General features: G+C 39.0%; 3 protein-coding genes across 11 annotated transcripts; 2 read left to right on the forward strand and 1 right to left on the reverse strand.

Annotated features, from left to right (window-relative positions):
• Nucleotides 1–99: 99 nt before the first annotated feature.
• On the reverse strand, nucleotides 100–7,404 carry LOC143849647 (S-adenosyl-L-methionine-dependent methyltransferases superfamily protein). Of its 2 annotated transcripts, none has more exons than XM_077358758.1 (8): nucleotides 6,535–7,404; nucleotides 4,948–5,190; nucleotides 4,674–4,866; nucleotides 4,409–4,518; nucleotides 3,356–3,434; nucleotides 3,212–3,279; nucleotides 522–588; nucleotides 100–398 (listed from the first exon to the last, which is right to left on the reverse strand). In XM_077358758.1, exons 2-8 carry the CDS (start codon nucleotides 5,176–5,178, stop codon nucleotides 286–288), a joined length of 861 nt encoding a protein of 286 aa, XP_077214873.1. In that variant the 5' UTR covers nucleotides 5,179–5,190; nucleotides 6,535–7,404; the 3' UTR covers nucleotides 100–285. The 2 variants fall into 2 exon arrangements, with proteins under 2 accessions (XP_077214873.1, XP_077214872.1); XM_077358757.1 differs by lacking the exon at nucleotides 6,535–7,404 and adding an exon at nucleotides 6,277–6,402.
• On the forward strand, nucleotides 6,488–16,754 carry CFM2 (CRM family member 2). Of its 5 annotated transcripts, none has more exons than XM_077358750.1 (13): nucleotides 6,488–7,402; nucleotides 10,491–11,022; nucleotides 11,100–11,230; nucleotides 11,746–12,060; nucleotides 12,247–12,403; nucleotides 12,922–13,214; nucleotides 13,320–13,379; nucleotides 13,615–13,737; nucleotides 14,638–14,733; nucleotides 14,852–15,049; nucleotides 15,166–15,406; nucleotides 15,833–15,963; nucleotides 16,048–16,754. In XM_077358750.1, exons 1-13 carry the CDS (start codon nucleotides 6,704–6,706, stop codon nucleotides 16,273–16,275), a joined length of 3,204 nt encoding a protein of 1,067 aa, XP_077214865.1. In that variant the 5' UTR covers nucleotides 6,488–6,703; the 3' UTR covers nucleotides 16,276–16,754. The 5 variants fall into 5 exon arrangements, with proteins under 5 accessions (XP_077214865.1, XP_077214866.1, XP_077214867.1 ...); XM_077358751.1 differs by having other exon boundaries at nucleotides 14,852–15,046; XM_077358752.1 differs by having other exon boundaries at nucleotides 14,852–15,034.
• A 3,258-nt stretch (nucleotides 16,755–20,012) lies between these two features.
• LOC143849506 (small ribosomal subunit protein eS7) lies at nucleotides 20,013–27,790 on the forward strand. Of its 4 annotated transcripts, none has more exons than XM_077358553.1 (7): nucleotides 20,013–20,121; nucleotides 20,200–20,233; nucleotides 25,094–25,182; nucleotides 25,264–25,337; nucleotides 25,429–25,552; nucleotides 27,021–27,203; nucleotides 27,474–27,790. In XM_077358553.1, exons 3-7 carry the CDS (start codon nucleotides 25,108–25,110, stop codon nucleotides 27,591–27,593), a joined length of 576 nt encoding a protein of 191 aa, XP_077214668.1. In that variant the 5' UTR covers nucleotides 20,013–20,121; nucleotides 20,200–20,233; nucleotides 25,094–25,107; the 3' UTR covers nucleotides 27,594–27,790. The 4 variants fall into 4 exon arrangements, with proteins under 4 accessions (XP_077214668.1, XP_077214667.1, XP_077214669.1 ...); XM_077358552.1 differs by having other exon boundaries at nucleotides 20,017–20,121; nucleotides 25,103–25,182; XM_077358554.1 differs by lacking the exon at nucleotides 20,200–20,233 and having other exon boundaries at nucleotides 20,043–20,121; nucleotides 25,103–25,182.
• The last annotated feature ends 176 nt before the right edge of the window (nucleotides 27,791–27,966 follow it).

Genomic DNA, 27,966 nt, shown 5'->3' on the forward strand with positions numbered 1-27,966 from the left:
AATGGCGTCGGAGGTGAAATCCACTCTTCACTAATAATCAGCCTTCTGAGTTGAACTTGGGCAATTTTAGTTAAAAGAGCTAGAGTCCACAGAATAGGGTTTGAGCTGTTACCTTGCTATGCCATGGAGAGGGCATATAGATTCATGAAGCATCAACTTTCATGAGTTTTTGACATCATTGAAGTTTTTGAACAATGGAAGATGTGTTCCATACTTCCAGGTAATAAGGCAAAAATAAATCAATCTGGATTGAAACAAATGACAAGTTGGGAAACCATTATTAATTTACAATGGCGTCTTCGCAGGTATACCTGGAAGACGAGGATACTTCCTTGGAGTGGGGCGGTCTTTTAAGCAAATGACAGCAGTTCGCTGCCCATATGGACTGTGTGATTCCACTGAATACAATAAAAAATCTGTTAGTTGCACTTTGATACCGGACATACAGACTACTAATTACCATACACGCGTACAAACATGCATATAGTTGCAATATTACTAACTATATTGAAACAACATACCAGAACACAGTTGTAGTATGGAAGCTCCCAACAATTGGACTGATGACTTTGCATTTCTAACTTCCTCCTGCCCAAAAGATAGCCAAGCATAGGAATATCATTGAAATAGAAGAAAAGAACAATCAACAAACTGAGATCATTTTGATAACAATAGCATTTCAATATATTGCAAGCATGTACCGCATATTATACTGCAAGCATCTCCTTCTCAGGAAAGAAAATTGCAAAAATGTATCACATATTAATGTTTCATATTTTTTATACTGTTTTAGGCTTGAACTTCATACTAGGAGATGCCCTACAATCTCCCCTTGCATTTGTTGACACTATACAAAGTGGTTTAATTCTGGTATGAAATTACATTAAAAGAAATAATGAAATAGAATTTCTTGAAGTTTTAACGTATGGCAATATTCCTTTTATAATTGTTTGTCGCTCAAAATCAAACGGCATGTATTGATTGTAGTGCTATTAAACTACAATCTCAGTTGCCTTCCATGTATAGAACTCATTTCCTTCTCTTGTGCAAGTACCTTTCTTCTGTTGAATGAATCTTAAATTTGTGCATATTTCAATCTATTAATGTGCAACCCATCTTTTGCACATACCCCGTCCTTATATTCCCCCTCCCTCTTTTCTCCCCTCTTCTACAAATATTCCATTCACTCCCTATCTAAATCCAAAGATCCTACCCTCAAACCTCAGTTACCTTTGTGAAAATCGACAACCCTATAACCCAAAGTGCCAAACCCTCAAACTCTCAACCCACAGAAAACTGAAATCCCTACATATCATCCACAGACCCCACTCCATGATGTACCCCCTCCTATCTTATCCCTTCTACACATCCTGTTTACTTCCTATGTAGATCCAAAGCTCCTAACTTCAGACTTGAATTCGCTTTGTGCAAACTGACAGCCCTAGAGCCCCAACTCCCAGTCTAGGGCTACATGGAAGCCCCTGATCCACAGACCCCACTCCATGATGTACCCCCTCCTATCTTATCCCTTCTACACATCCTGTTTACTTCCTATGTAGATCCAAAGCTCCTAACTTCAGACTTGAATTCGCTTTGTGCAAACTGACAGCCCTAGAGCCCCAACTCCCAGTCTAGGGCTACATGGAAGCCCCTGATCCACAGACCCCACTCCATGATGTACCCCCTCCTATCTTATCCCTTCTACACATCCTGTTTACTTCCTATGTAGATCCAAAGCTCCTAACTTCAGACTTGAATTCGCTTTGTGCAAACTGACAGCCCTAGAGCCCCAACTCCCAGTCTAGGGCTACATGGAAGCCCCTGATCCACAGACCCCACTCCATGATGTACCCCCTCCTATCTTATCCCTTCTACACATCCTGTTTACTTCCTATGTAGATCCAAAGCTCCTAACTTCAGACTTGAATTCGCTTTGTGCAAACTGACAGCCCTAGAGCCCCAACTCCCAGTCTAGGGCTACATGGAAGCCCCTGAGCAGGGATGGACTCCCTCAACACTTTTTTTTATCCAAAACAGGAATCTGTTCTATGCAAAATCTTACTACGCACCATCGCTAGCAAATTCTATTTTTCCATGTACCTCAAACCCTTATCCCAATTCAAACGGTCCATAGCCCTGATTCCATTCCCCCCAAACCCCAATCTTCTTATGCCAAACCTCTGCATCCTTGCATTGAAAAGCCCAATATTTTTCCCCACGCAACTAATTAACCCATATCATAAAGCCATCCCACATCAAACCCTAAATGCTTCCAAGAGAAATGAAAAATTCCTTCTTCAACCCATCCATGAAACAGAAAATCCTTTCCCATTTCGAACATTAACATTCACACTAAATCCTTCTAACATGCCTACAAGCATAAACCCTTTGCAGACACTCAAAACTTTGTTCAACCTAGCCAACTATCACAAGGATCCAGAACTTTCTGCTGGATCTATGGAATATAATATGAGGGTCACATTTCCTCCACTTCCAGCTCTCTATTGTAGGATACCACTTAAAAGGAATGAAAAATATAATTATTTCAAAGCTAAAATAGAAGATCTCAGAATTGTTAAAGAAAGAGTAAAATGAACAGATAACTTCATATGGTAAAAGTAGAACAGTACACATAGATCTTTGACAACTGTCCAGATGGTAGATTTACTACTTAGTGTTAGCATTTGAATAGATTGAGGCTACACACACACACACAAAAAAAAAAACATCTCACAAGAGGTTCTTTTCGGATTAATTTATCTTCTTTCATCAGACAGTATACTTGCAACCCAAATTAACAATTTTCCCGATAAGTTATGCAAATGAAAAACAAATAAACCATCTCCTGCAAAAGCAGTGGTGAAATCCCAATTGGGAATGACCAAATTTTCAAAGCAAGATGAATAATACAAAATTTTATACAGGAAAATTTTTCAAAGCAATGTGGTATTCCACACATCCGTCAAAAAATGTGGTATGCCATTTGATGCATAGAAAATTGAGATTTACGTGCAATAAGCACTGAAAGCATAATTTGAGCCACATTGGTTTAAATATGATAAGTGCTTGATAAAGCATATAAGATGTGATGCAACTTACTCCATATTAACCCTATCATTAACCTGATTTATTTTTTACATTTTTGAAGCACAATTCCTAAATGGGAGTATACTCAAACAACCTAAAAACCAGAGGGTGGAAAAATGAATACCTGTGGATCATAGCCTTTCGCAGCTACAAATAACCCGCCAACGCGAACTAAAGGAATGCAGTACTCGGCTGAAAATGGAAGCAATTGTCATAAAAAAAGTAAGAGTCAAATACGTAAAATCAAGATTAAAATTTTGCATCAGACCTAAAATTCTCATTTCTGCTACAGCTCTTGCCACTGCTACATCAAATACCTCTCTGAAGTCAAGACTTTGGCCTGCATTCTGTCCTATAGCAAGGCTACAATCAGTGAGTTGGACAGGGAAACAGAATAATCATCAGAAAAAAAGTAAATAAAAAACAACAAAAATGAAAACCAGATGCATTTCGACAAAGGGGAGACAAGTTAAGGGTCATTCAGATCGAACAAATAAAGAACAACAACCATTTAAACTGTGAGATCTAATATGTCTACTGCAGGAAAACATTTTTAAGGGGTGCATAGCCATAATAGTCAAAAAACGTAGGCAGCCTTCCCTGTGCCTCTAGGAAATTCCCCAGCAAACAATCCTAGGGAAGTACAATTTTTTTTTATCATCTTCTTTTTTTGCATTTTAGCATTTCTTCAAACAAGTGAATAGGATAAGCTCGGCAGTTTAAACTTTAGAGCAAAATGAAAATCTATAATGTTACATGTCTGTAATTTATATATCACTACACAGTTCACGGTTGAGTAAACATAGGGGAGAAACCTAAATAAGTATAGAGGTTCAGAAATCAACACATGCAGCTATAAACAGCATATTTAGCCTTTTTTTTTATTGTGTTTCATTTTTTAATTCTGAAATGGTACATTGATCCATTCCCTTCTTTTTTATTAATGATATTTACTATTCTTCTAATTTAATGATCTTAATATGGCAATAAAGTTAGAAAAAATAGAAAATAGAAATGTAACAGTAGATCTATAGTTCATTTTTTTTTAAAAAAAGGTAGATCTATAGTAACTAAATTTTTAGAGTAAAAATTAGAAGGATAACACCCATTATGGGGAATTGGAGGCATTCTCATGAGAATTGAGCAGTTGAAAATCTGATTAATAATAGTATATGCACGGATAAATCAAGGTTACAGAAGGAATGGACTTGCAGACTGATAATGAAAGTAACTACATCAAACCAAAAACAAAAGCATGTACATATAGGTTAACCCTTAACAGTTAAAATTTTAAGTAAGTATGGATTTGACAAAAAAATACCTCTGCTCTCTCACGCAAAACTTGTACATTTGACAACCCAGTAAGATCAACAGCATGCTCCAAAAAAAGGCACCGTTTCTTCATCGACTCTAAAAGGGTAACCTTCCAACCTATCAAGTAAAATCCAAGTTTTTTTAAAAAAAAACCAGAATTTAGGAACAATGACCATTTCGAAAATGTAACTCATTAAGACTCAAGAGCAAAGAGAAGCACACAAAATAGACACGAATTTGAACTCACTGGAATGAAAGGAAACGAAAATCACCAGGGCAAGCAATGGCGAAGATTAATCCAGGGAGGCCGGGGCCACTGCCGACATCAACGAGATTGAGGTGGTCACAAGAAGATCCACAACGAGAAAGATATGAGCTTTGGATTGGAGGGATGATTGCAAGAGAGTCCTCCACGTGCCTTTTCATAACCTCGCTCGTCTCTGTCACGGCCGTGAGGTTCATTCGCTATTGAAACACAAAAGGGGCAAATTCAGATAAGAGGAATAGAGGATTTTTCTTCCTTGCACTGGTAATAAGTGTAGATACCTGGTTCCATTCCAGTAGAGCGTTGACGTAAAGGGAGATCTGCTCTTTCTGGCGGGGAGTTAGGGTTTGCAGATTGGGGGTGTGGAGAGCGGAGGTGGTGATGGTTTTTTTGTTCCTATTAGATGGGATTTGTATTGAGGAGAGGTGTTTGATGAATGTCCCAAGAGAGATGCGGTGATGATAGCTGCGGAGGGCAACCGTGGGAATTTTATTGCACCAAATCGACATCATCCCTCGCTCCCACTGAAAGCACGAACGGATAAACAATTTGGAACACGAAGAGGAGGGCAATTTTGAAAATATGAAAACATCAGGCTACTGATATTTGCACTACTTATCTCGATAATGAGAGGAAAACTCATCTTGTCTTTTGTAATTTACCCTGTCGTAGTGCAAATATCAGTAGCCTTTATCAATTTTTATGTTGTAAACATGGTTTGAAATTTCGGTTTCGGCATAAATTTGGGACCTAGCGGTAGGGGTGCAACTCAGGTCGGGTTCAACCCGAATTTGGGTTGGGTTGGGTTGGGTTAAGCTTTTTAGCAAATCGGGTTGGGTTGGGTGAGGTTGGGAAAAACCAACCCGAATTGGAAATCGGGTTGGGGTGTCAAGCAACCCAACCCGACCCGGCGCAATCTCTTTTCCCCAAAAGTACACGAGTGTTATGCACTTTTCTAGACAGCCATTACTTCTCTTCCCATTTTGAATTTCTCCCAATGCCAAAAATAAAGTAGGTTTTCCTTTCTTGCTACACGTGTAGAACAATGTAAGAAAGTTTACTCTTTTAAATGACGTTTATATTTATAACCTCTTTCACAGAAGAGATTTACTCATTTATATCCTAGGGACGCCTATTTTGTAATTTTCAAAAACCACTTGATAGAGGTAGGAGCGAGGGTATTTTTGTAATTTTCAAAAACCACTTGAGTTTCTTCTCCCCTCTGAAATCGGGTTGGGTCGGGTTGGGTCAGGTTGGGTTGGAAAAATGGGTTCCTCGGGTTGCGTTGGGTTGGCCTGAGGCCTCAACCTGACCCGAGTTGCACCCCTACCTAGCGGAAACCAAAATTTCGGCCAAAATTTTCTAAAGACGCAAATTTGGGAAAGGAATAAAAAATTAATATTTCACCAATTTCGGTTTCGGTGTTTACTGAAATCCGAAATTTCGGTCAAAATTTAAAACCTTGGTTGTAAGTGATCAATCTGTGAATTTGCTCTTAACACTAAATTTAGCATGGGATTTGCTAGGGACCATTGCAAAAGGCATTTCGCGAAGCGGCTGTTGCATGCAAGGTTTTAAATTTTGGTTTTGGAATGCATTTCGGTACTCACCGAAGCCGAAATTTTTGCCATAGCTTTTAAGGATAGGTCGGGTCTTTGATCTCTTGGCCATTAACCCTACTCTCTTTGTGATAGGGGTAAGTGATTTGTATGTTGATTGTAATATCTTTCTCATTCCAATAGACCGGTAGGAGTCACCTACAAATCCAAGCTTACCCATATAAAAACTCCAAATAAAAAAACTAAATCTTAGTAGGTTTTTCAAAAGTACGGAGTGCCGTTGACAAAATAAGGAAGTGCGGGTAATACCTATATCTTCTCCGGCTCGTGATATTTGTCCTGGACCTGGACAAAATGTCTCTTACGCGCGTCTTGTATCCATTCCAATAGAAATGGATTAAGTGATTACACAGAGCACTGAGTAGTGTAGTAAAATAGATAATGATCGCGAATCCAACAACAAAATTCCATCAAACAAATGTTGCTTCCTCTTTATCATCACCATCCTTCATTCTCTTTCAAAACCCTAGACTCATTCTCGCCACCCATTCCACCATCATCTCCTCTCAAAACCCTCTCCTTCCAAAACCCTAAACCCCTCACCAAATCCCTCCTCCGCACCTCTTCCCCAACCTCCTCCGACGCCGAAACCGTAAGCAAATCCGCCATCCAAAGAATCGCGGAGAAACTCCGCAGCCTCGGATACATAGAAGATGGAAAACAAAACCCTAACCCTAATCTCCACACCAAACCCCTCTCTGCCGGAGAGATCTTCATCCCCACCTCTCGCGAATTGTCCAAACATCGCGTTGGATACACGATCGACGCCAGCTGGAGCACGCCGGAGAATCCAGTTCCGGTGCCGGGATCCGGAACGGCGATAATGAGATTCCATGAAGTTAAGGGAGAATTAGAGAGGCAAAAGGAATCGGTGGGGAAAGTGAAGAGGGCGGCTCCGGTGCCGACTTTGGCGGAGCTGACAATTGCGGCGGAGGAATTGAAGAGGCTTAGGAGTGTTGGGATTCGGCTCGAGAAGCGGCTTAAGGTCGGAAAGGCGGGTATTACAGAGGGGATTGTGAATGGGATTCATGAGAGGTGGAGGAGGTCAGAGCTTGTGAAGATCAAGTGTGAGGATCTGTGCAGGATGAACATGAAGCGTACGCATGAGACCTTGGAGGTTAGTATCTTTATCTTGCTGTATGTTGCAAGGAATTAGGGAATTAAAAAGAAAAAAAGAAGAAGTATAAAAGTCTGTTCTTGAATTTTTCTTTTTGAAAAAAAATCCAAATTGTTGAAGTATTAGTGGATGTGCATATTGCTTATGATTTATGACCTTTTTGGTCACTATAAATGCTTTAAGAGGTGAAGAACTGTTGCCAAAGCATAGATGAATTAGAAGCTCCATTGTAAAGGAAAAGAAGAACAAGAAGAAAGGGGAAATTTAGTCAAAGAGAACAAATGTCATGGATGAATCGAGTCGAACTACGAGCCACTGTTAGCCAATTGGTTTGTTATCATGCTAGCTTCCCTGCTAATATGACTGATTGTATGACTGATGTGGTATTTTTGAAGGATTTGAAATCAATCGAAATTTTAAATGAAGCTCCCACAAAGATACTAGGGTGTGTTGAACATGACTCCTGTACAATCTGATGGCACTTGGAACATATCCTTCAATCTAATGCGGTGAAAAAAGGAATGTTGAAGGCAATCTTTCCATCGTCTTCAAGTTGAGGTCAGTGCTATCGCCTTTTGAAGAATCTGGGTAGTCAGGGGATTTGTTTAAGTGGGACTTCTCAATAGTGAACGGTCTGTGATGTTTGAAATCTAGTACCCAGTCTTGACGATTCTATCAATATACAATGCTTATAGTTAAATTTAAGATTTGGAAGGTGACCCGCGTGTGGAGAGAGGCAAACGCGGCTGCTGATTTCTTATCTAAAGCAGGCTGCCCTTGTAAAGGGGAAGACACTCCTCTCTCCATCATCTCCCTCCCCTTATAGACATTGTACATTTACATAGCATTGGAATTGGAACTCTTTATGATTTATTTTATTTATTTATTTTTGAGATCGCCATGCCCCTTCTAGACATTGTTTTTTTTTTTTTTACAATCTTTAATGGAAGATTGTAATGCCCATCTTTATGAAAGATTGTAATGCCCATCTTTTTTAATCTTTAACAACGAGGAGCAGGGTGAATTGTTCTGGGGTTTGATTTATATTAACTAATGTAAAGAACTACTAAAAAACCAAGAAGAAAAGAACTACTAAAAAGCCATTAATGACTTACACCTTATGTAATTCAATGTTTTATTTCCAACACTTCCCTCGCCCAAGTTGAACTGCTCCTCTGAACCTGTAAAACTTGTCGGTCAAACATGATTGATGATCACTTGTAAGGACTTTGGTAAAGATAAACTTATGTGGAAGTTGAAGCTTCGAAGGATGGAGAATGGAAAGTGGAGTGTGCCCAGCAAGAATGGGCAGAAGATCACGGAGAATGTTTAAGGGAAGAAGATCATGAAGAATCTGAAAGGATTGAGCAGTAGGTATTCGGGACTGAATGGATGGCGTGAAGGTGATTGGAAGTGTAGTGACTGCGGGCTGATGAACGTTCATTTCCTAAAGTTGTCCTCGCTATCGACCCCGTCGCCAAGAAAATATTTCAGGGGTTAAAGATAAGGAGAAGCTGCTCCCGGGAAAACTAGGAAAGCGAGTACTGGTCTCAGACCGGATTAAAAATGCAGTGGATGCTAGTGCATTAATTTCTGATGGAGGAGTTTTTTCCGGAATTGTTTTCTAGCCAAGAATGCCGACGGTGTTCCAAAACCAAATATGTCGAATGATGCACGAGTTGGTCCAAGAACCGAGCCAGATATTCAAGCTCCTAATGCTCCTAATGGTTTCTTTCTAAAAGCTCTAATGGGTGGAGAGGGTTTGCCAAACGGTGGCGGGGCTTCTGTGATGAGATCACATAACATTGCGAAACATTAAAGTGATGTAGCCATTAAAAAAAAAAATAATAAATAAAAATAAAGTGATGACAACTATATTTGGCATTGAGCTAAAAGTTGTTGAGACTACTATTTGGGTGTATGGTGATTATTTTTTACTTTAAAACTTGTCATCCAGCTGCAAGTCACTTGTGAGTTGCCTTTAGACTTTTGTCTGGTACCATGTCTTGTTTTTTTCCCAAGTCACAGTTAAGCATGATTGAATTTTTCTCTATCATCTCTTCAAACATGAGATGTGCTCCATTGAATTATCTCTTAATGGTTGCAAACTGTAATACGCCTTTTCAAGACAGAATTTCATCCCCGTATTCCATCCACTCTTCTTTAGTATTGTAACTTGCACTCAATCTTGTTATCCACTAGAATCTATGTGTGTGTGATGCTAAATGGAATTTATCACTTGCCATTCTTCCTAAAGCTGCTAATGGTTTCTTTCTAAAAGCTCTTAGAGGGTTGGCCAAACGGTGGCGGGGCTTCTGTGATGAGATCACATAACATTGCGAAACATGAAAGTGATGAAGCCATCAAAAAAAAAAAAAAAAAACACATGAAAGTGATGACGACTATCTTTGGCATTGAGCTAAAAGTGGTTGAGACTACTATTTGGGTGTATGGTGATTATTTTTTACTTGAAAACCTGCCATTCCAGCTGCAAGTCACTTGTGAGTGACCTTAAGACATTTGTCTGGTACCATGTCTTGTTTTTTTTTTTCCAAGTCACAGTTAAGCATGATTGAATTTTTCTCTATCATCTCTTCAAACACATGTACTCTATTGAATTATCACTTAAAGGTTGCAAACTGTAATACGCCTTTTCAAGACAGAATTTCATCCCCGTATTCCATCCACCCTTCTTTGGTATTGTAACTTGAACTCATCCCCGTATTCCATCCACCCTTCTTTGGTATTGTAACTTGCACTCAATCTTGTTATCTACTAGAATCTATGTGTGTGATGCTAAATGGAACTTATCACTTTCCATTCTCCTGTTTAAAATGCACGTTTTACACACTAGGCAGGTTCTTAAAGCTTATTGACAAATGACATGGATTCTTTTAAATTGTTAAAATTTCCCCGGTTTTCAGATGGTTTCCATATGAATTGGTTACTAATTGAAGGTGTATGATCTTATTTTGCATCGGTCGATATAATGCATATAGCATTCATTTAGCGATTTTCCATTGTCATATCAATTTATGCCTTCAATGTATATTGATTCAAAATTGGTTGTTTGCCATAATATTTTCAGAGGAAAACTGGAGGTTTGGTTGTTTGGAGGTCCGGAAGTATCATCATCTTATACAGAGGGACCAATTATGTGTATCCTTATTTCTTGTCTGACAATACAAAAGATGAGATTCGTAGTGATGAAGTTTCCTTGAGCTCTAGTAACAATTGTGGGGTCCAAGGTGAACAAGAGGACAGCTCACTATACAAAGTTGGCATGGAGTCATCCATTGAACCAGTTTCATCCAACAACTTATCTCGCTCATCACTGGTTTTTGGTGTTGGTTCTCCACAGAAAGTAAGACTCCAACTTCCCGGTGAAGCACAACTTGAAGAAGAAGCTGACCTTCTGTTAGATGGATTAGGTCCTCGATTTACTGATTGGTGGGGATATGACCCTCTACCTGTTGATGCTGATCTTTTACCTGCCGTTGTTCCTGGATACCGGAAACCTTTTCGCCTTCTTCCATATGGGGTAAAGCCCAAGTTAACAGACCGTGAAATGACTGTTTTAAGGAGACTTGGACGGCCCTTACCATGTCATTTTGCATTAGGTGAGTAAATTTATTACTCTTTTTGCAATATTCACTCTACCATCTTAGCATTCCTTTACTGTTTTCTCTATTTCCAGGGAGAAATAGGAATCTTCAAGGGCTGGCAGCTTCTATGCTTAAGCTCTGGGAGAGATGTGAGATTGCGAAAATTGCAGTAAAGAGAGGAGTCCAGAACACCAACAGTGAGATAATGGCGGAAGAGTTAAAGGTAGAATATGGAACTATCATTGCTCCCCCCCAAAAAAGAGAATCTGAAATTGTACTCGCCTCCTAAGCTGTATGTTAACCTTGACAATATTTTTTGATTCATGCACGTTTGGTTTTTTGCATTGCTAATACATAAATGAGTTGGGCATTTTGCTGCGTCTTGTGTCGAAATAGATGTTTATAACGTATAAAACACTGGTTTTCATATTAATGTCTCATAGTAACTTTCTTGGATGTAATATATGCTGGTGGAACTTTTAGTAACCAGGTAACAGACCTAGATATATGGGATAACAGACTAGTTTGCCGTGTCACTTCCCTAACCTAGGTGGCAATTGTGTGAAGTTCAGACTGGTTTTCAGTCCCAAATTCACGAAAAAGAGAGCAAAATCACAGAAAATCAATAAACCCAACAAGAGCAATAAAAGAACACCACTCTCTGGCACAACAGGACTCGTGTACTTAAATCATAATTTCGTCACGGATATCTATTTATTTTAAAGTCTACTCTTGCAGCTGCTGACTGGAGGAACTCTTCTATCAAGAGATAGGGAATTTATTGCCTTTTACAGAGGGAAGGATTTTCTGCCGCCTGCAGTTTCTGCTGCAATAGAAGAGAGAAAGAAGTATGAAATTTATAAAGACAGGCAGAAGAAAAATCAAAGTTCATCTGTTGATACTATGCTTGATCTTGAGTTAAGATCTGCAGAACCTGCCTCTGTAGATGAACTGAAAAGAGCAAATGACCAGAAAAAAGACCAAGCCATGGAACAAAGGAAATTGAATTCAGCAAGCTTAGCTGTTAAAAGCATGGACTCCAAGCTATCTGTGGTACGTATTTTGTAGATGGTTCATTACATACTATATCTCTCTTTTCTAGAGGAGGTGACATACTTTTCATTTTATACACGCAATGCCTATATGGTTGGATTAAAATCATTCTACACTATGACTGTATGACATGCTTCCTTCTAGGTTTATATTTGTTCAATGTCTATTGGAAGTTCCTTATAACAGGCATTAGAAAAGAAGGCGAAGGCAGAGAAGCTTCTGGAGGAGCTCGAGAAAGCTGCCACGACTCAAAGACCAGAAGCCGATAGGGAGGGTATTACCAAAGAAGAAAGATACATGCTAAGGAAGGTTGGCCTGAGAATGAAGCCTTTCTTACTGATGGGTGAGTGATTTGATCATAGTGCCGAAAGGTTCATTATAGAGTTGTTTAACTAATAGCAGATGGTTTATCAATGGGTGCTTGCCCATGAGCCCATTGAAGGGCATTCTAAGTCTTCTGTTTATGTCAGAACCATGTGAAGACTCATAGGGGTCACCAAAGTGACTCTTTCATGACAAAGATTCCAGTCCATGGCATGAGTGAACGATAAGGTTCAGAAGGGCTTGTGTGCTCTAAACAGTTTCAGTCGTTAACATTATCTGTTGTCCCCAGTTTCAGTCTGTGGCATGAGTTCGAATCCCCCTGTAGTAAATCCGATGTGCGTGGTTTACGGGTGATTGCGCGCATCCAAAGGGATTAGTCCCGCCCGTAAATGGGGTGGGAATACCCTATGTCGTAAAAAAAAACCCTAGGCCATCTCAAGAATCATGTTTGTATCACTGCATTGTTGTAATGAAGTGCTCCATCTCAGCTGTCAGCTTTACCAGGTTTAACAATAAATCAACTCTGTTTTTATTCAGGAAGACGGGGAGTCTTTGCTGGGACGATTGAAAACATGCACCTTCACTGGAAGTACAGGGAACTTGTAAAAATAATTTGCAATGATAGGCACATTGAAGAGGTTCAAAGAGCAGCACAGACATTAGAGGCTGAAAGTGGGGGGATATTGGTGGCCGTAGAGAGAGTGAGCAAGGGTCATGCTATCATTGTATATCGAGGGAAGAATTACCAACGCCCTATTCATTTGAGACCTCGGACTCTCTTAAACAAAAGAGAAGCTTTGAAGCGCTCTTTGGAGGCCCAGCGTCGTGAGGTAAATTTCATGTTTTTCCTCTTTGCTTGTCTGTAGATAAATGTTTTCATCAAGAGGCTATTCAACTTATTATACTATCTCCTTTTTTGTCTCTAATTGGTGCAGTCTTTGAAACTGCATGTCTTGGAGCTTACCAAAAACATTCACAAGTTGAAACACCAGGTGGTGAGTTTTTATATTTTGAAAGTTCATTTGGACTGAAACACCAGGATTAGAGCCGGGTAGATTCCTGTCACCTTCTTCAGGATTTTTTTCTAAAGGATTATTCATTTAGCCGACCCCAACTAGTTTGGGACAAAGGCTTTGTTGAGTTGAGTTGAGAATTTGGATTCAACCTCTGTTGAATCCAAAGCTATAGATTTGATTTGTTCTACTCCCCATGTCATTTTTAATGATGCAGGTGGAAGGTGAGGCAGTCAAAAACTCTGCGCGAGCAACTGAATGTGAGCAATCGAATGCTGTGTTTGAATCTAGTGACCACTCTGTTTCGGTGGAATGTGCTCATTGTCAAGAGAATGTTGAGGTAAGTGACATAATTAATAAGAAATTTTAAAGTAACGAGTGGTGTATTTAGCATGATGGACCATTATCTCATGTTCTAATGATCCAAGGTAAACCTATCAATTCTATGTGGCAGTTATTCACAGGGAAGAGGATTTGCAGATGCACATATCCATCACATTTCTATCTAGATATTAAACCAAACCTTAATTATTTCTATTTTGATTTTTTTCTTTTGATATTCATATGTATCTTTCATGTATTGCATTTGCATATGAACTAATGCTTTATTTATTTGTATACCTTCTAATATCAACTGTATGATTGATATGAAATGTTGGTTTACTAGGCTTTCTTAGCTTCATAAATTTATTTATTGTACCTTCAAAAAAAAATTATTTATTGTTTTCTGGTATTAATTATACATACTATGTATAGTTTTGATGTGTTTTCCTATATCCAACCTTGTATGAACTAATAATTATACAATAATTTCTCTTCCAATATTATCAAATCACTGTACGGATCTTGGGGTATATGGTTGCTTTGTTGACACCTTGTCTCCCTGTCTAATATTCTTCCAAGTGACAAAGATCTAAATCTAGCCCATAATCCAGGCCCACCAAAACATGGTGGTTTGAGGTGTTTGTGATTCTATTTCCTTTTTGGCATGATCACCAATTGCCAAGGGAGGGTGTGAAACTGTGAACCTAATGCAAGTCCCATGCAGTCAATTGAATGCACTGGTGCCTCAAGTAATGGTGAAGTGATCACCAGTTCTTCGCCTAATTTAATGGAATCTGTATTTGATGTGAATCATATTGATTTAAGGTCTTATCAACTGTTCATGCATTTGTGTTTTTCTCCTTACATTGTTCTCTTGTTTATACAGTAAACTAAGATCCTCTTCTGATTTTTTTAGGGACGGGATATGTCACTAAATTCCTTAGCCAAATATGAAGATCAGTTTCCCGAGGCTGAACCAGAGTCCTCATCTGATGCAGTACTAGATGAATGGGTATACAGATATAAGCTTGATTCTTCATCCCTCCCTCAAAACTTTTATTCAAATTATGTTGGCATCTTTAATTCTCTTATAATTTGCATTGTGGTGGTATTTCATGATGATTTTTCAGTCACAAGGTGGGACCACTTGTTCTGTGACCGATGATGAAGCTCATGCCTCTGGCAACGAGTTAAGGGAGTCCACATCTGAACCATTTAGGAGCAAACCGGACCTATCTGTTCATAAAGATGTAATAGAGGGTTGTGATGTTGAAATGGCTTTTGGAGAAGCACCTCCTCTCAATTGGGGCAGGGTACTAGATGATGTTGTATACGAATTTGACCTTGACTCTACATCTCATCCTGAAAATTTGTATTCAAATTCTTTGGCATCTTTGTTTTTCTTACAATTTTAGTTCTGGTATTTCATGATTTTGTTTTCCAGCCACGAGGTAGGACTGCATTTTCTGTCACCGATTATAAAGATAATATCTCTACCAATGAGTTAAGGCAATCCTCCGATGAATCAGTCGAGAACAAACCTGAGTCATCTGTTCGAAAAGATGATATGGAAGGGGGATCCGATGTTGGAGTTCCTTTCCGAGCTGCACCACTTTCCAACAGAGACAGGCTTATTTTACGAAAGCAAGCACTCAAGATGAAAAAACGCCCTGTGCTTGCTATTGGTAATCTTAATCTGAGCTCCCATAATCCTCGTCACACATGTTTCAAATTTGCAGGAAAATGGAATACTGTTATTTTAATTACCTTTAGACATAATCTTAAGACTTTAGTACTCTCTTTTTTTAATGATAACTAAAGACTTTTTCTTTTAAATATCTTTTGTGTTCTTATGCTAATATGGTAATAGACTGTCTGGCCTAATTAGTACTCTATCGATATTTAGATGGATTGGTTCCCAAGGTTGTTCTATCTGACAGCTTGCATGATGCTTTTTCCCTGTCACATAATTGTCAGTCCTAATTTTCGTTAAAAGTGCTGAATTCTCTCTCTAAAGTTAGTATATTTATTTGTTGAATTTCTACTTGAAGCTTGTATAGTTGTAAGGATAATCAGGAAACCCTTCCAATATATTCTGTTACTGTAATCAGGGAGGAACAACATCATTACCGGCGTTGCCAAAGCAATCAAGACTCACTTCCGGAAGAATCGCCTCGCCATAGTGAACATCAAAGGCAGAGCAAAGGGAACTTCTGTTCAAGAGGTGGTTTTAAAGCTGGAGGTGCGTGTGTGAATAATAGTGTCTTTCTCATGCCATGGCTGAAACTGGGCTATAATTTTTGTTTTTATTTGTTTCTTCTTTCAGCAAGCGACTGGTGCCATGCTAGTTTCTCAGGAGCCCAACAAGGTGATACTATATAGAGGTTGGGGGGAGGGAGAAGAGGGTGGTGGTGTTACAGAGAAGCTAGATGGAAGAAAAAGATCGACTGGTGGAGGGGTTCAGAGGCGGGAGGTGGTTTCCCCTGAGCTAATGGCTGCCATTAGACTTGAATGTGGATTGCAGAGCAGTCTTGAAGAGGAGGTACCCTTGTAGGAACAAATGCATTGCTTGCTTGGAATGGTATTGTTGTTCCTTTCTCCTACTTGGCCCAACATAGAAGATGAAATTTGTTTAAGAGATGGCCACATTGCCTAATCCAAAGAAGAGGCTTTGAGGTAATAGTATAGGGAATTTGAACTAGAAGTAACTAAATCAAAATGGAGAGGTGTCAAAGGGCACTTTTTGTCATTTCAAGTATCATCCAAGTTCTTGGTGAGGTTAGGGGGTGGGGACTTGTTGGTTATCATGTGTTTATGTTGAGTTAGGAGTTATAGTAACATTAAGGCATGTTTTGCAGCCATGAAAAATTATTCCATGGAGTATTTATGGGTCCAATTGTAAGAGAGTTAACTGAGGGGAAGGAGACTTAAGAGGTCTAGAGTGCAGAGAGCATGGAGTGGGCATGAGAATTCCTTAAAATTAGTGAAAAATTACGCTACTTCAAATCAGGTTTTTTTCCTCCTGTTCTTCAATGGCTTTTCATGCTCCATTTTCTGCTTATGAGAAGAAAAAACGATTTTGATCTGTTTTCTTTGCATTTTCTGCTTATGTGAGAAGGAAAAGAATTCGAAGAAATTAGGTTACAAGTCATCCGACAAGAAAAATAGGCCTACTAATAAGTAGAGGTATGATATACTCATGACTATATATTGATAATGATACCACACACTTTGATTTACACCTCTTAATTATAGTGTAAAAAAGTGACTAGTCCCTTGAGAATATGTACTAGAATGGTTATTGGGATAACCATGCATATCTTGATAAGATCCTTTATTTTAAAGTAGCAAATGACACTTGTGGTTGATTTTAGGACTTTCTTAGGGCTCAAAGGGTCGGTTGGTGCACCACCCTCCACCTAAACTTAGGAAATTAGATTTTGATTTGCCCTTAAAAAGCAAGAGGTTTCATTTATTCACCGTTGGGACCGATTATAACATGTCATTTTTCGGTTCCATAGGAGGAAATGTACCTGAAATTGAGATTATTGATCTTGTAGAACACCACAAGGAGATGAACAAGATTTTGGGTCTGGCCCAACCCCAACCCAATGGGTTTAACACGATTTCGGCTCGGGTTATGTTGGGAAAAGCCAACGAGATTTAATTCCTGGTTGGGTTAGGGTTTAGGCTAGGTAAATCGGGCTGGGTTGGAAGAAGCCAACCAGATTTAATTCTGAGTTGGGTTAGGGTTTAGGCCTCTGGCTACTTGACTTGACCCGAGCCAGAACCCAGATCTCTTTTTCTTACAAAGTTCTGCCATTTTTAAGTAAACAAAAAGCCAAACAAAGCCGAGAAATTGCTAATGTGTGAAAAGGCTATTAGTTTGGTTCTACCCTCGGCTACCATAACATTATTCTTGTATTTTTTCCCTACTAGTAAAAATGCACGTGCTATCCATTTAAAATTGTACAGACCACATCCTAGGTTGATCTAAACCGTCCATGTGATAGAACACAACATCAATAGGTTGTGGCCATAAAATCATTTCCATAGGTTGATCCTAGCCCTCCAATCTATAGAGGTTTCCATGATTGTTGTTCCTCTTAAGGTGCCCAGAATTCGTCAATATTTTTACAGGTGTCCTGCATTCTTAATATCAACATTTCTGTAATTTGACCCGCACATAGTGAATAAGAAAAAGTAGTTTTTTCGTCATCGTTAGGAGTGGAACTTGGGTGTCAACCCGACCCAATTCGGGTTGGGTTGGGTCGGGCTGACCCGATTTGATATGGTACCAATTGTTAACCACCTCAACTCAAGCCGGGTTGTTTTGGATTTTGAGAACCAATAGTGAGTCACCAATAATAAGTTTTTAACTCACAATTGGTTCTCAAAATCAAAACCAAACAGGGACTAACAATTAACAAAGAGAAATATTATCCGCACTACTATATTTTGATGATCACACTCCTCACTTTATTCAAGTACGGTTTGGGCCGCACCTTAGGATTATCCAAACCTTCCATTGTGAACTGTGGAGACTATTTGAATGTTGGAAAAGAAAAACACACATATACAGAACTTCTTCAGATGGAAACCAAATTCGGGTTTTGGGTCGGGTCGGGTTGCCCGATAGCCCAACCCGACCCAACCCAATTTCCAATTGGGGTTGATTTTTCCCAACCCAACCCAACCCGATTTGCGAAAAAAGCTTAACTCGACCCAACCCAAATTCGGGTTGAATCGTTGGGTTCGGGTTGAACCGACCTGCGTGGGAACATCCAAGTAACAACGACGGTTTGAGATTATATCGTGCTAATGTCCTCACTACCATATTTTATAATGGCAGTACTCGCCGTATTTTGATGATCGCACTCCTCACTCTATTAAAATGTACGGTATGGCCCGTACCCTGTGTCAGTACTTTTCGTATGTAGATTACGATTTTACCCTTAAATTATTTCTCATAGAGATAGATGTTAGATATCAGCAAAGGGGTTAATGGTAAAACAGTAATGATGAAGTGTAAATCCCAGACAAAAAGAAAAGAAATTTCTTTTGGATGGGCTACTTCCTACATAGGTCATGCCCCAAAAATAATTTTCATAGGTTGATCCGAACCCTCCGATCTATAGAGGGTTATAGGTTGATCTAAACCGTCCATGTGATGGACCATAACATCAATCGGTTGTGCCCGTAAAACTATTTCCATAGGTTGATCCTAGCCCTCCAATCGATAGGGGTTTTCAAATCCAACAATATTTTGCAAGTAATATAAAGTAGTTCTTTCGTCATTGTCATGTCTTTACCTCTTCTTGATAGTTTTTTGCCGTAATTGTTATAGATTGTACCCTGTGTCGGTACTTTTCGTATGTAGATTACGATTTTACCCTCAAATAATTTCTCATAATGACATATGTTAGATATCAGCAAAGGGGTTAATGGTAAAAGAGTAATGCTCACGTGTGGATCAAAAGGTTGGACACAAGCGGAAATAACGGCTAATGACACAAATGCCCTTACATGTGGGATACAATTGGAATTATGGCAGTGGGACACAAGCAGAAATAACGGCAAAGGGTGGAATAACTTAACCCATCATTTTGCCTTTATATATATAGAGTAGTTATTATTATTATTATATTATATTATATTATTATTATTAAGGAATTCTAGACTGAAAGGAGCCCTTGCAAAAAAGAGGTGAAAGGGCTCCCCCATTGGCTGCACATCACCATCATGTTTGACTTTTCAGCCATTATTCGTGCATGATGGTGATGTGTAGCCAATAGAAGAGCCCTTTTACCTCTTTTTTGTTGCAAGGGCTCCCTTCAGTTTAGACTTCCTCTTATTATTATTATTATTATTAGATAGATATATTAGACTAGATTAGATTAGATTAGATTAGATTAGATTAGATAGATTAGATTAGATTAGATAGAAGTAGTTAGATTAGATTTTTGTCCGGTCCCAGCTCGAACCCAACCTTACCCGAGTTAAAAAGGTTAGGTTAGGGCTGAGAGCTTAAAAGGAAAGTTGGGTAACCCTAACCCTCTTCAAACCGAGATTTGGGTTGGGTTGGGTGGGTTGAGTTGGGTTAGGGTTGAAGTATTCTTACCTCAAGTTGGACTAGGGTTGTGGCGCGGCCCGAGTTGCAATCATAATTTTCCAAATAGAAGCCAGGCAATTTTGGGCCTAGAATGGGTTAAAGCCCAGAAGCATGGCCCATTAGGGTAACTAACCTCACAGCCAGGTTAGCATTACCACAGTCTATCTCTAAATCCAAGCCGTTCAACGAAAATCAAAGGATCGCTGCCGTTCTTTCATTCCTTTAAGTACTCTCCATCCTGAGGGGTTTTCTCTGCACGCTGCGACGCTCCGAAGCTAGGGTTTACAGGTTTGAAGATTTTGCTTTCCCATTTTCTTCTTTCGTTTCCTATTTTTCATTATTTTCTGATTTGCAACATTTTTCTAGGACTCCTGTTCCATTCTCGCACCAGCCGATTTAGGTATGCCTGTAAATTTCCTTCCTTTTTTTTTTCTTTTCTGGGAAATGTTTTGTCAGTTCACATATCAGTGATTCTATTTTTTAAAGTATCGGGCTAGGGTTTGAAGTTTCTGATTTTACTTCTCTAGGGTTTGGAGTTTTTTTTTGGGATTTCTGTCTTGACGTTAAATGTTAATTTTGCTTAGTTTTACTTTATGATAGAGTTTGAAGATCGTGGTTTTAGGTTTCTAATTGTGATCGAGGAGAAAGGGAATTATGGGTTTCAGGTTTTTGAAGCTCTGTTTTTTCTTATACTTCGCCTTCTGAGATGCAAATAGATGGTAGTTTTTTATTTTTCTATAGTCCTCTTCATGTTCAGTCTGTTAAGGTTTTCTGTTTTTTATTTTATTATTTTTCTAGTTTTTTTAGTTTGTTATTTGAGCATGAGCCCAGGAGATTAAATGGTTGTTGGATCACTCTCATTCATTTACCAGCTGGGATCAATCTTTTTTACGTGGAATCTGTTACTGAGAATGATTTCTTAAGGGTCACATTTTATCAGACATTTTTTTTCAAGTTCAGTTCATGCACTAGGAATATTGAAATTGGATGTTGGACCTAATTTATTTGCTCGATCGATTCATATTATTTGGTTAACTTTGCTTTTAAAAATTTCAGGACATTGAGTGACTGGGAGATCATATTGAACCAATGAACATTAAAATTGTTTAGATTATTAGATGCTATTTAGTACTGGGAGTTTTGATTTATTAATAATTTTGCTTGCTCAGCATGTGGAAACTAGAAGCTAATGAAATGTTTAACTGCAAGGCATATCCTTATAAGTGGGTTTACTCCTTAACATTGATACATAAATTACAAGCAAAGCTTGTTGATTGGCTATTACATGTAATCTGTATTTCACACATGCATATGTGCATCCATGGAACAAGTTGCATCTAGCTACGTTACGGGTTTTGATGGAAGGAAAGGAATTATTAGGTATTCAGAGAGTTGGTTAAAAGCCCCCAATTTATCTTCTCAAAGGTTCTCCCTTTAACTATATCCTGCGTAAGTGTGGAAAGAGATTTGTGCTAGTACTGAACAGGTAGTTGTCCCATTGGGAGAATGTGAACCCCTGGCCCAAATGGGCTGAAACTGAACTTTGATGGGTCCAAAATGGGGGAATCCCTGGTCAGCAGGAGTTGAGGATCTTCTTAGAGACGATAATGGAGCGACAAGGTGGACATTCTCGGATCCTATTGGGATTGCAGATTCAAATGATGCGGATGTTAAAGAGATTCTATACAGGATTGGAATAATCGGCAGTAATCTGTTGGATTGTACAATTGTGAAGGGTGACTCCTTCAACTCCATCAGATGGTTGAAGGGAAGTCACCCTCGTCCTTGGAGACTTGCCCAGTGGATAGAAAAGATTCAAGAGCGGGTGGGGCTTCTTCTATCTCCTTCCAGCATGTTAGAAAATCTGTAAATTCAGAGGCCGACATGTTACCTAGGGTTGATGTTGCAAGAGAGCGCGTAGAACTTTTTGATTTTCTTCCCCACCGAGAGATATGGTTCACTGCGTTCACTGCGTCCCCTACATTTCTGTAAGACTAATTCCTTGTATTGACCATCTGGGTCGTAAGAGCAGCTTGGTTACAAGGTTTATTGACTCGTAATAAAATCTGTAAAAGCGCACACACACACACACATGTGCGTTGTCCATTCATTCAGTTATTGTCATTATCAATTCGCCTTGTTTGTTCTGGTTGTCAATTCCAATAAGGCATATTTTTTTAGTGGTCAGTATCTTCTACTTGCATTTTAGTTTATTTCATTAGTTATTGTTTTATCGTTTTGGGCTTCCGTTGGATTCATGTGCCGATATTAGGAGGCTTGTTTGGGACAACCCTGACACTTTGTTGGCTTCGTATCCTTTCGCTCTCTCTGGCTAACATTTTGCCTGCAGTCTCATCAAGTTCCTCATGGACTGGAGCAACCGACCACATTCTTGGTGACTTGGTGCACTTCAAACCCTAGTTTCATATCAGAGACTATGTATTTAGTCAGTGATATGAATGATATGATCACATCCGTTAGTGCAGTTGTTTTGACTGATGCATAAATTATCCTTTTTTAGTATGTTTCCTAATGTTAAGGATGTGTTACTGAATACCGATGCGTCGCTCACCGACTGAATACCGATGCGTCGCTCACCGACTCAGAAGGTTCTATCGGCGGCATCATTAGAGATCACACCGGCACGGCAACATCTCTATTCTCCTCTCAGACAGCGAAATCAGAAATCAACATCATGGAGCTTCAAGCTATTAATCGTGGGCTCGAGTTAGCCAAATCCAAAAACATTGGCAAAATCTGGGTGGAATCTGACTCCCTATCTGCTGTCGAAACCATCTCCAAGGAGTCTAAATGCCCCTGGAAAGCTATCATGCTTCTTGACAGAATTGAAACCCTTCTTAGCACCTTCAATAATTGGAAAATCACCCATCTTTGGAGGGAAGGAAATCAGCCCGCTGATTTTCTCTCAAAGACGGATTGCATCTGCAAAGGAGATGATATTCAAGTTCAAAACATCCCGCCTCATCTGCTGGATCTTATTGCTCGCGACTCCACTGGAGCCCCCCATTATAGATTGTAATTTATTTTTCCATGTTTAATGCCTCTATAAAGGTCCTCCCTCTTTTCCTCCGGTGCCTTGGGGAGCCTATTCCCCTTTGCTTGGCTTTTAAGCCCCCTTGATTCTGTAATCCTTTCTTTTTTCAATATATCTGGTCGGGGTCCTGCCTAACCCCAGCTTACCTACCAAAAAAAAAAAAAAAAAAAAAAAAAAGGATGTGTTACTATTAGCATCACAAGTTGTGGATGTGTTTTAATGCAATTTGAAATGGGAAAGGTCCCTGATGTGTTAGTGAGGAAGCATATTGAAGTAGAGACTGAATTAACTAGTGGACACTGCATGGGGCCTCTACACTTTAGATAAAACGACATGAACCTCACATGTTCATTTTCTTCATCGGTGTTCCAGCATTTAGGATGACACTTGTTAAGTGATGCATGCTATTAGGAGTATTTTGTTCACACAAGTTCTTCAATGAACTTTTCTCCAATACAAACAAGTAGTGGGTTTGTCATGTTGTTTATCACTGCATGATATGATGAAAAGGTTGGCATTAGTGCCACATGGTTGGCTCATATACAATGTGGTGAAAGTGAAACTTGGGTGTGAATAAAATTAATGACCATTTTACTTAGAACTGATATGATTGAAAATGAACAGGTAAATGGAATTGCAATGCAACTAGAGCACATCCTATGTGTGTATGCTCTCTAGGTTTTTGCAACCCCCTAGTTATTTAATCTGTGTTTGGTGAATTTTTTGAGACATGGTTGAGTCTGAAATCAGAAAGTGACATATCTATAATTGTGGTCGAAGGAAAAGTTGCATTTATTGACATTGGCGACGGAGAGCTATCTATCACTGTGTGCATTTCTGCAGATGTGTTGCAGTGACATTGGATGCTTGGTGGGACTGCCATCGATGGGAATCATGGAAGCTTAGTTGATGGTCATCACAGCGACTACTTGAACTTGTATGTCTTTGGAGGAGCTTAAAAAGATGGGTGGATGGGTGAGGGGGATCCTCTTTTGTCGCACTAGGTCTCTAGGGATGTTGAGTTTGTTTTTAGTCCGTATAGAGTTGTTAAAAACCCCTTCTTACATTTTAGGTTGTATGTGGGAATTTTAATGTGCTTGAATGCCTTGTGAAGAAGCAAAAATTCCAATTGATGTACCTAATGCCTTGTTTATTTTGAAAGGCACAAGGTTTTGATTAGCAAGAACAAAGCTTCGTAAACCACATTGACAAGTGTGTTAAGAGTCCGCCTGAAGAGTTGGGTGATCCATGTGTCAGATTGCATCACAGTTATCGTATGTGTATGGGAGTTTTTAAGATACTTGTCTGGTTGAATGCCTCATGAAGAGGCAAAAGTTCCAGTTGATGTACCTAATGCCTTGTTTATTTTGAAAGGCACAAGGTTTTGATTAGCAAGAACAAAGCTTCGTGAACTACATCGACAAGTGTGTTAAGTTTGCATGAAAGTTTGGTGATCCATGTGTTAGACTGCATCACAGTTATCATATGTGTATGGGAGTTTTTAATATACTTGTCTGGCTGAATGCCTCATGAAGAGGCAAAAGTTCCTGTTGAGGTGTCTAATGTTTTGTTTCTTCGAGAGGCACGAGCATCCAATAAATTGCCAAGTAAATACATTCCAATCATGTGTTCACTAGAATAAAACATGAGTTCACTAGAATAAGACACGAGTAAATACAAAGCTTCGCAGTTCCTGTTGGAGTGACATTGCAATCATGTGCTCGCTAGAATAAGACACGAGTTCAATTCTTATTATATTGTTTTTGGGTGCGATTTAACTCGAACAATTACATTGGCTCTTATTAGAACTTCACAGCTAAGCATGCACGGGCGAGAGACTAGTAATAGGATAGATGACCACATGGGAAGCACACATTATCCATGACCTTACAGTTTAGTAAACTAACCGAATAATAATGCTAAGAAACACTTGTTTTTGGTCGTCTCAAACCCTTGCCCTAATCTTGCCATGTTTGCAAAAGACAACATTACTTGTCACTTTGTTGGGAAAATAGGGTTGCCAATATTAGGAGGGCTGTTTGCTTCAGTACTACTGTTTATTGTATATCTTAAATTGTTAATGACTCGATTCCCTTTTGCTCTTTTGTTAAACTCACACCACCTTTGTTTATGGATGGTGCTTTCTTGTATATGACTGTGAATGTCTTGTCAATGGCTCTAATTTAACACTGTGTTCCTTGGAAGCTATTCCAGTCAAAATGTTTACGGCTAGGAGGAAAATTCAGAAAGAAAAGGATGCTGAACCTACTGAGTTTGAGGAGTCAGTCGCACAGGTTTTATCTTCAAACCTATTCGCTTACAATCATTAGCTTCTGTTAGCCCACTTCTTACCTGTCATATTTGCTGTCTTACAGTCCTTTTTTGATTTGGAGAACACCAATCAAGAGCTTAAGAGTGACTTAAAGGATCTTTACATTAATTCAGCACTGTAAGTCCGGCTACTGCTTACCTAATGATTTTACCTGGCAATTTCATGCATGGAAGTAAGTGTGTCCCCTTCTTTTTTGTTATTGATGCAGTCAAATGGATGTCGCTGGAAATCGGAAGGCTGTTGTTATTCATGTTCCCTACAGACTCAGGAAAGCTTTTCGGAAAATTCATGTCAGGCTTGTGAGAGAGCTAGAGAAGAAATTCAGCGGAAAGGTGAGATCAAATGGATATGTCTTCCTGTCTTATGGGAAAAAGTTTCATAATAACTTAAATCTGATGTTGTGATGATGAGATACTTGTCAGTGACGGTCACTGAAATTGATTGCTTCAAAATCCTCCTTGTTAAAAGTATTTCAAAATGCTTCAAAAAAAAAATTGTATTTTAAAACACATGCAACCCTTTCTTAACAAACGCATTCCTTCCTCTAAAAAAGTGAGCACGAGGCTTTCTAATATTAATTTTTTAAATGGTGGTAAGACTTTGCGCTGCTTGTCCTAGAAGACTAGAAAATGTAACTAATTTGTCAGTGGTGACATTTTGTTGAGCTGAGTAAAATGCCCAATTGTGAGGGCTGGTGTTCTTTTACAAGAGAAAAGTGACTAATGTTCATATAGATCAATTATAAAAGACAAACTAGGACATATGCTGAACTGTCCAATGTAAATGTTAAAAAGATTATTATTCCGAACCCTGAATGCTTGTTCCCAGTGTTATTTTGATTTATTAAACTCCCATGTGTGATCGATTCTTTGAAAACAAGGAAGTTTTTGCTTGGAGACCTGGATGGCTGGATCTGCTGGATCTTTTCTGCCAAATGCCTATCTTCCATTTTCTTCTCTGTAACCGTGTCTTTTATTGTTCTTGATTTTCTCGAATTATTTGTTTATTCTTGCATCTTTTTAAATGTTTTCCATCAGCGTGACAACCCAACTATCCTCCTATGTTTACTGCATCCAAATCAGTTCATCACAGGCCTAGTTCAATTTTTGAGGAGTAATCTAAATATTGGCAATTTTTTCATGGGAAATGATATCAGCACTTCAATGTTTTAATAGATGCGTGTTCCTAGCTTTCCTTTTCCTTTTTAATTGGCTCGGAAGAGCTTTTTGAGAACTGTAATGTCCTTTTGACAGCTCTTTAAATACTAAACGACAAGATGCTTCCGTGCTTCTATTAAAACATTGCAGTGCCGATATCATTTCCCTTTTTTCATTCCCTAATGAATTGTAGCACTTGCCTCTTATCCAAAGAAGACTTTTTTTTGGTAGACAGTGTCAGAGTTGATCAGATCCAAAGATCCAATTCTTATAGTAGGCCGCCACAAGACTTTTGCTGTTGGATCTACCTTGATTTGATGATCCTAAGCCCTTGATCAAAAGATGTCTTTTTAATATTCTGGAAATCCTAAAATCCTGCCTTATTTTACATGATTATCATTCAATTATATTGGGACTGGTGGCAATGTGCTAGACTGGTGATGGGCATGATGGGATGGGCATGATGGCCTGTGTGTCATTTTCCTCTAAAAGATAATGGTCCATCACCATCATATCAGCATACACTCTAACCACATGTGTGGTGGGCAATTAGTATCATAATTCTCTAGAAATCAACTTCAGATTGTTTTCAACCTTCTCTGTTCTGTTATTTACTTTTCTAATCCTTAATTGTTATCTGTAGGATGTGATCTTCATTGCTACCCGAAGAATAGTGAGGCCCCCGAAGAAAGGTTCGGCAGCCATACGCCCTCGCAGCCGTACACTTACTTCTGTGCATGATGCCATGCTGGAGGATGTAGTATATCCTGCAGAAATTGTTGGGAAGCGAATCAGATACCGCATTGATGGGTCTAAGATCATCAAGGTAATTGACATTACATTCTTTTGAATGATGATAGATTTTATTAAAGGGAAAATCTCAGAGACTGAGGTGTTCCGATACAAAAAAGACAGAAACATAAGATACAAAGGAACAGAAAGTCATTTTATTTACATTGCATCAATTGGCATTCTTTTTCTTTCTTGATGTACCTTTTCATGGTTTTATGTCTGTCATACAGGCTTCATGGCCTCAAAATGGTCTGGAATCAGTCCAGTTCCTAAACTGACTCTGTTATATTTCCTCATGTCTCAGATATACTTGGACCCGAAGGAGCGAAACAACACTGAGTACAAGTTGGAGACATTTGCAGGAGTTTACAGGAAGCTTTCAGGAAAAGATGTGGTGTTTGAGTATCCGATGACGGAGGCATGAAATCTAATTAATAGTAAGACGATATTATTTTGTGCTTTTTTTTATTTGCAAAATTGCTACTTAAGAGTCGGTATTTGAAAATTTTGACTCAGACGCTTTAAAACTGTATTTTTGGTTAGAAGCTTGCAGCAAACTCCTTATTTTGGATTTTGAAATCTGTTTGGATCTATCCTACCCTTATTTAGTATGATTTTCAATATGGGATCTCCGGTAAAATTGCCATCTATGCTGAGCTCGCTTCTCTCTAGGTTTGAAGTGGGCTTTTAAAACAGTGGGACAGGATGTGTACCAGTTCCAGTAATGTAGGTTGAACCGGCGCTGTTAAACTCTCATGCTAGTTGTTAGGGTGCAACTGATCGCTGGGAAAAATGAA

The sequence above is a fragment of the Tasmannia lanceolata genome, unplaced genomic scaffold (assembly GCF_043159265.1).
Source record: "Tasmannia lanceolata isolate RefF3 unplaced genomic scaffold, GAP_Taslan_0.1 ptg000018l, whole genome shotgun sequence".
Classification (NCBI taxonomy): Eukaryota; Viridiplantae; Streptophyta; class Magnoliopsida; order Canellales; family Winteraceae; genus Tasmannia; species Tasmannia lanceolata.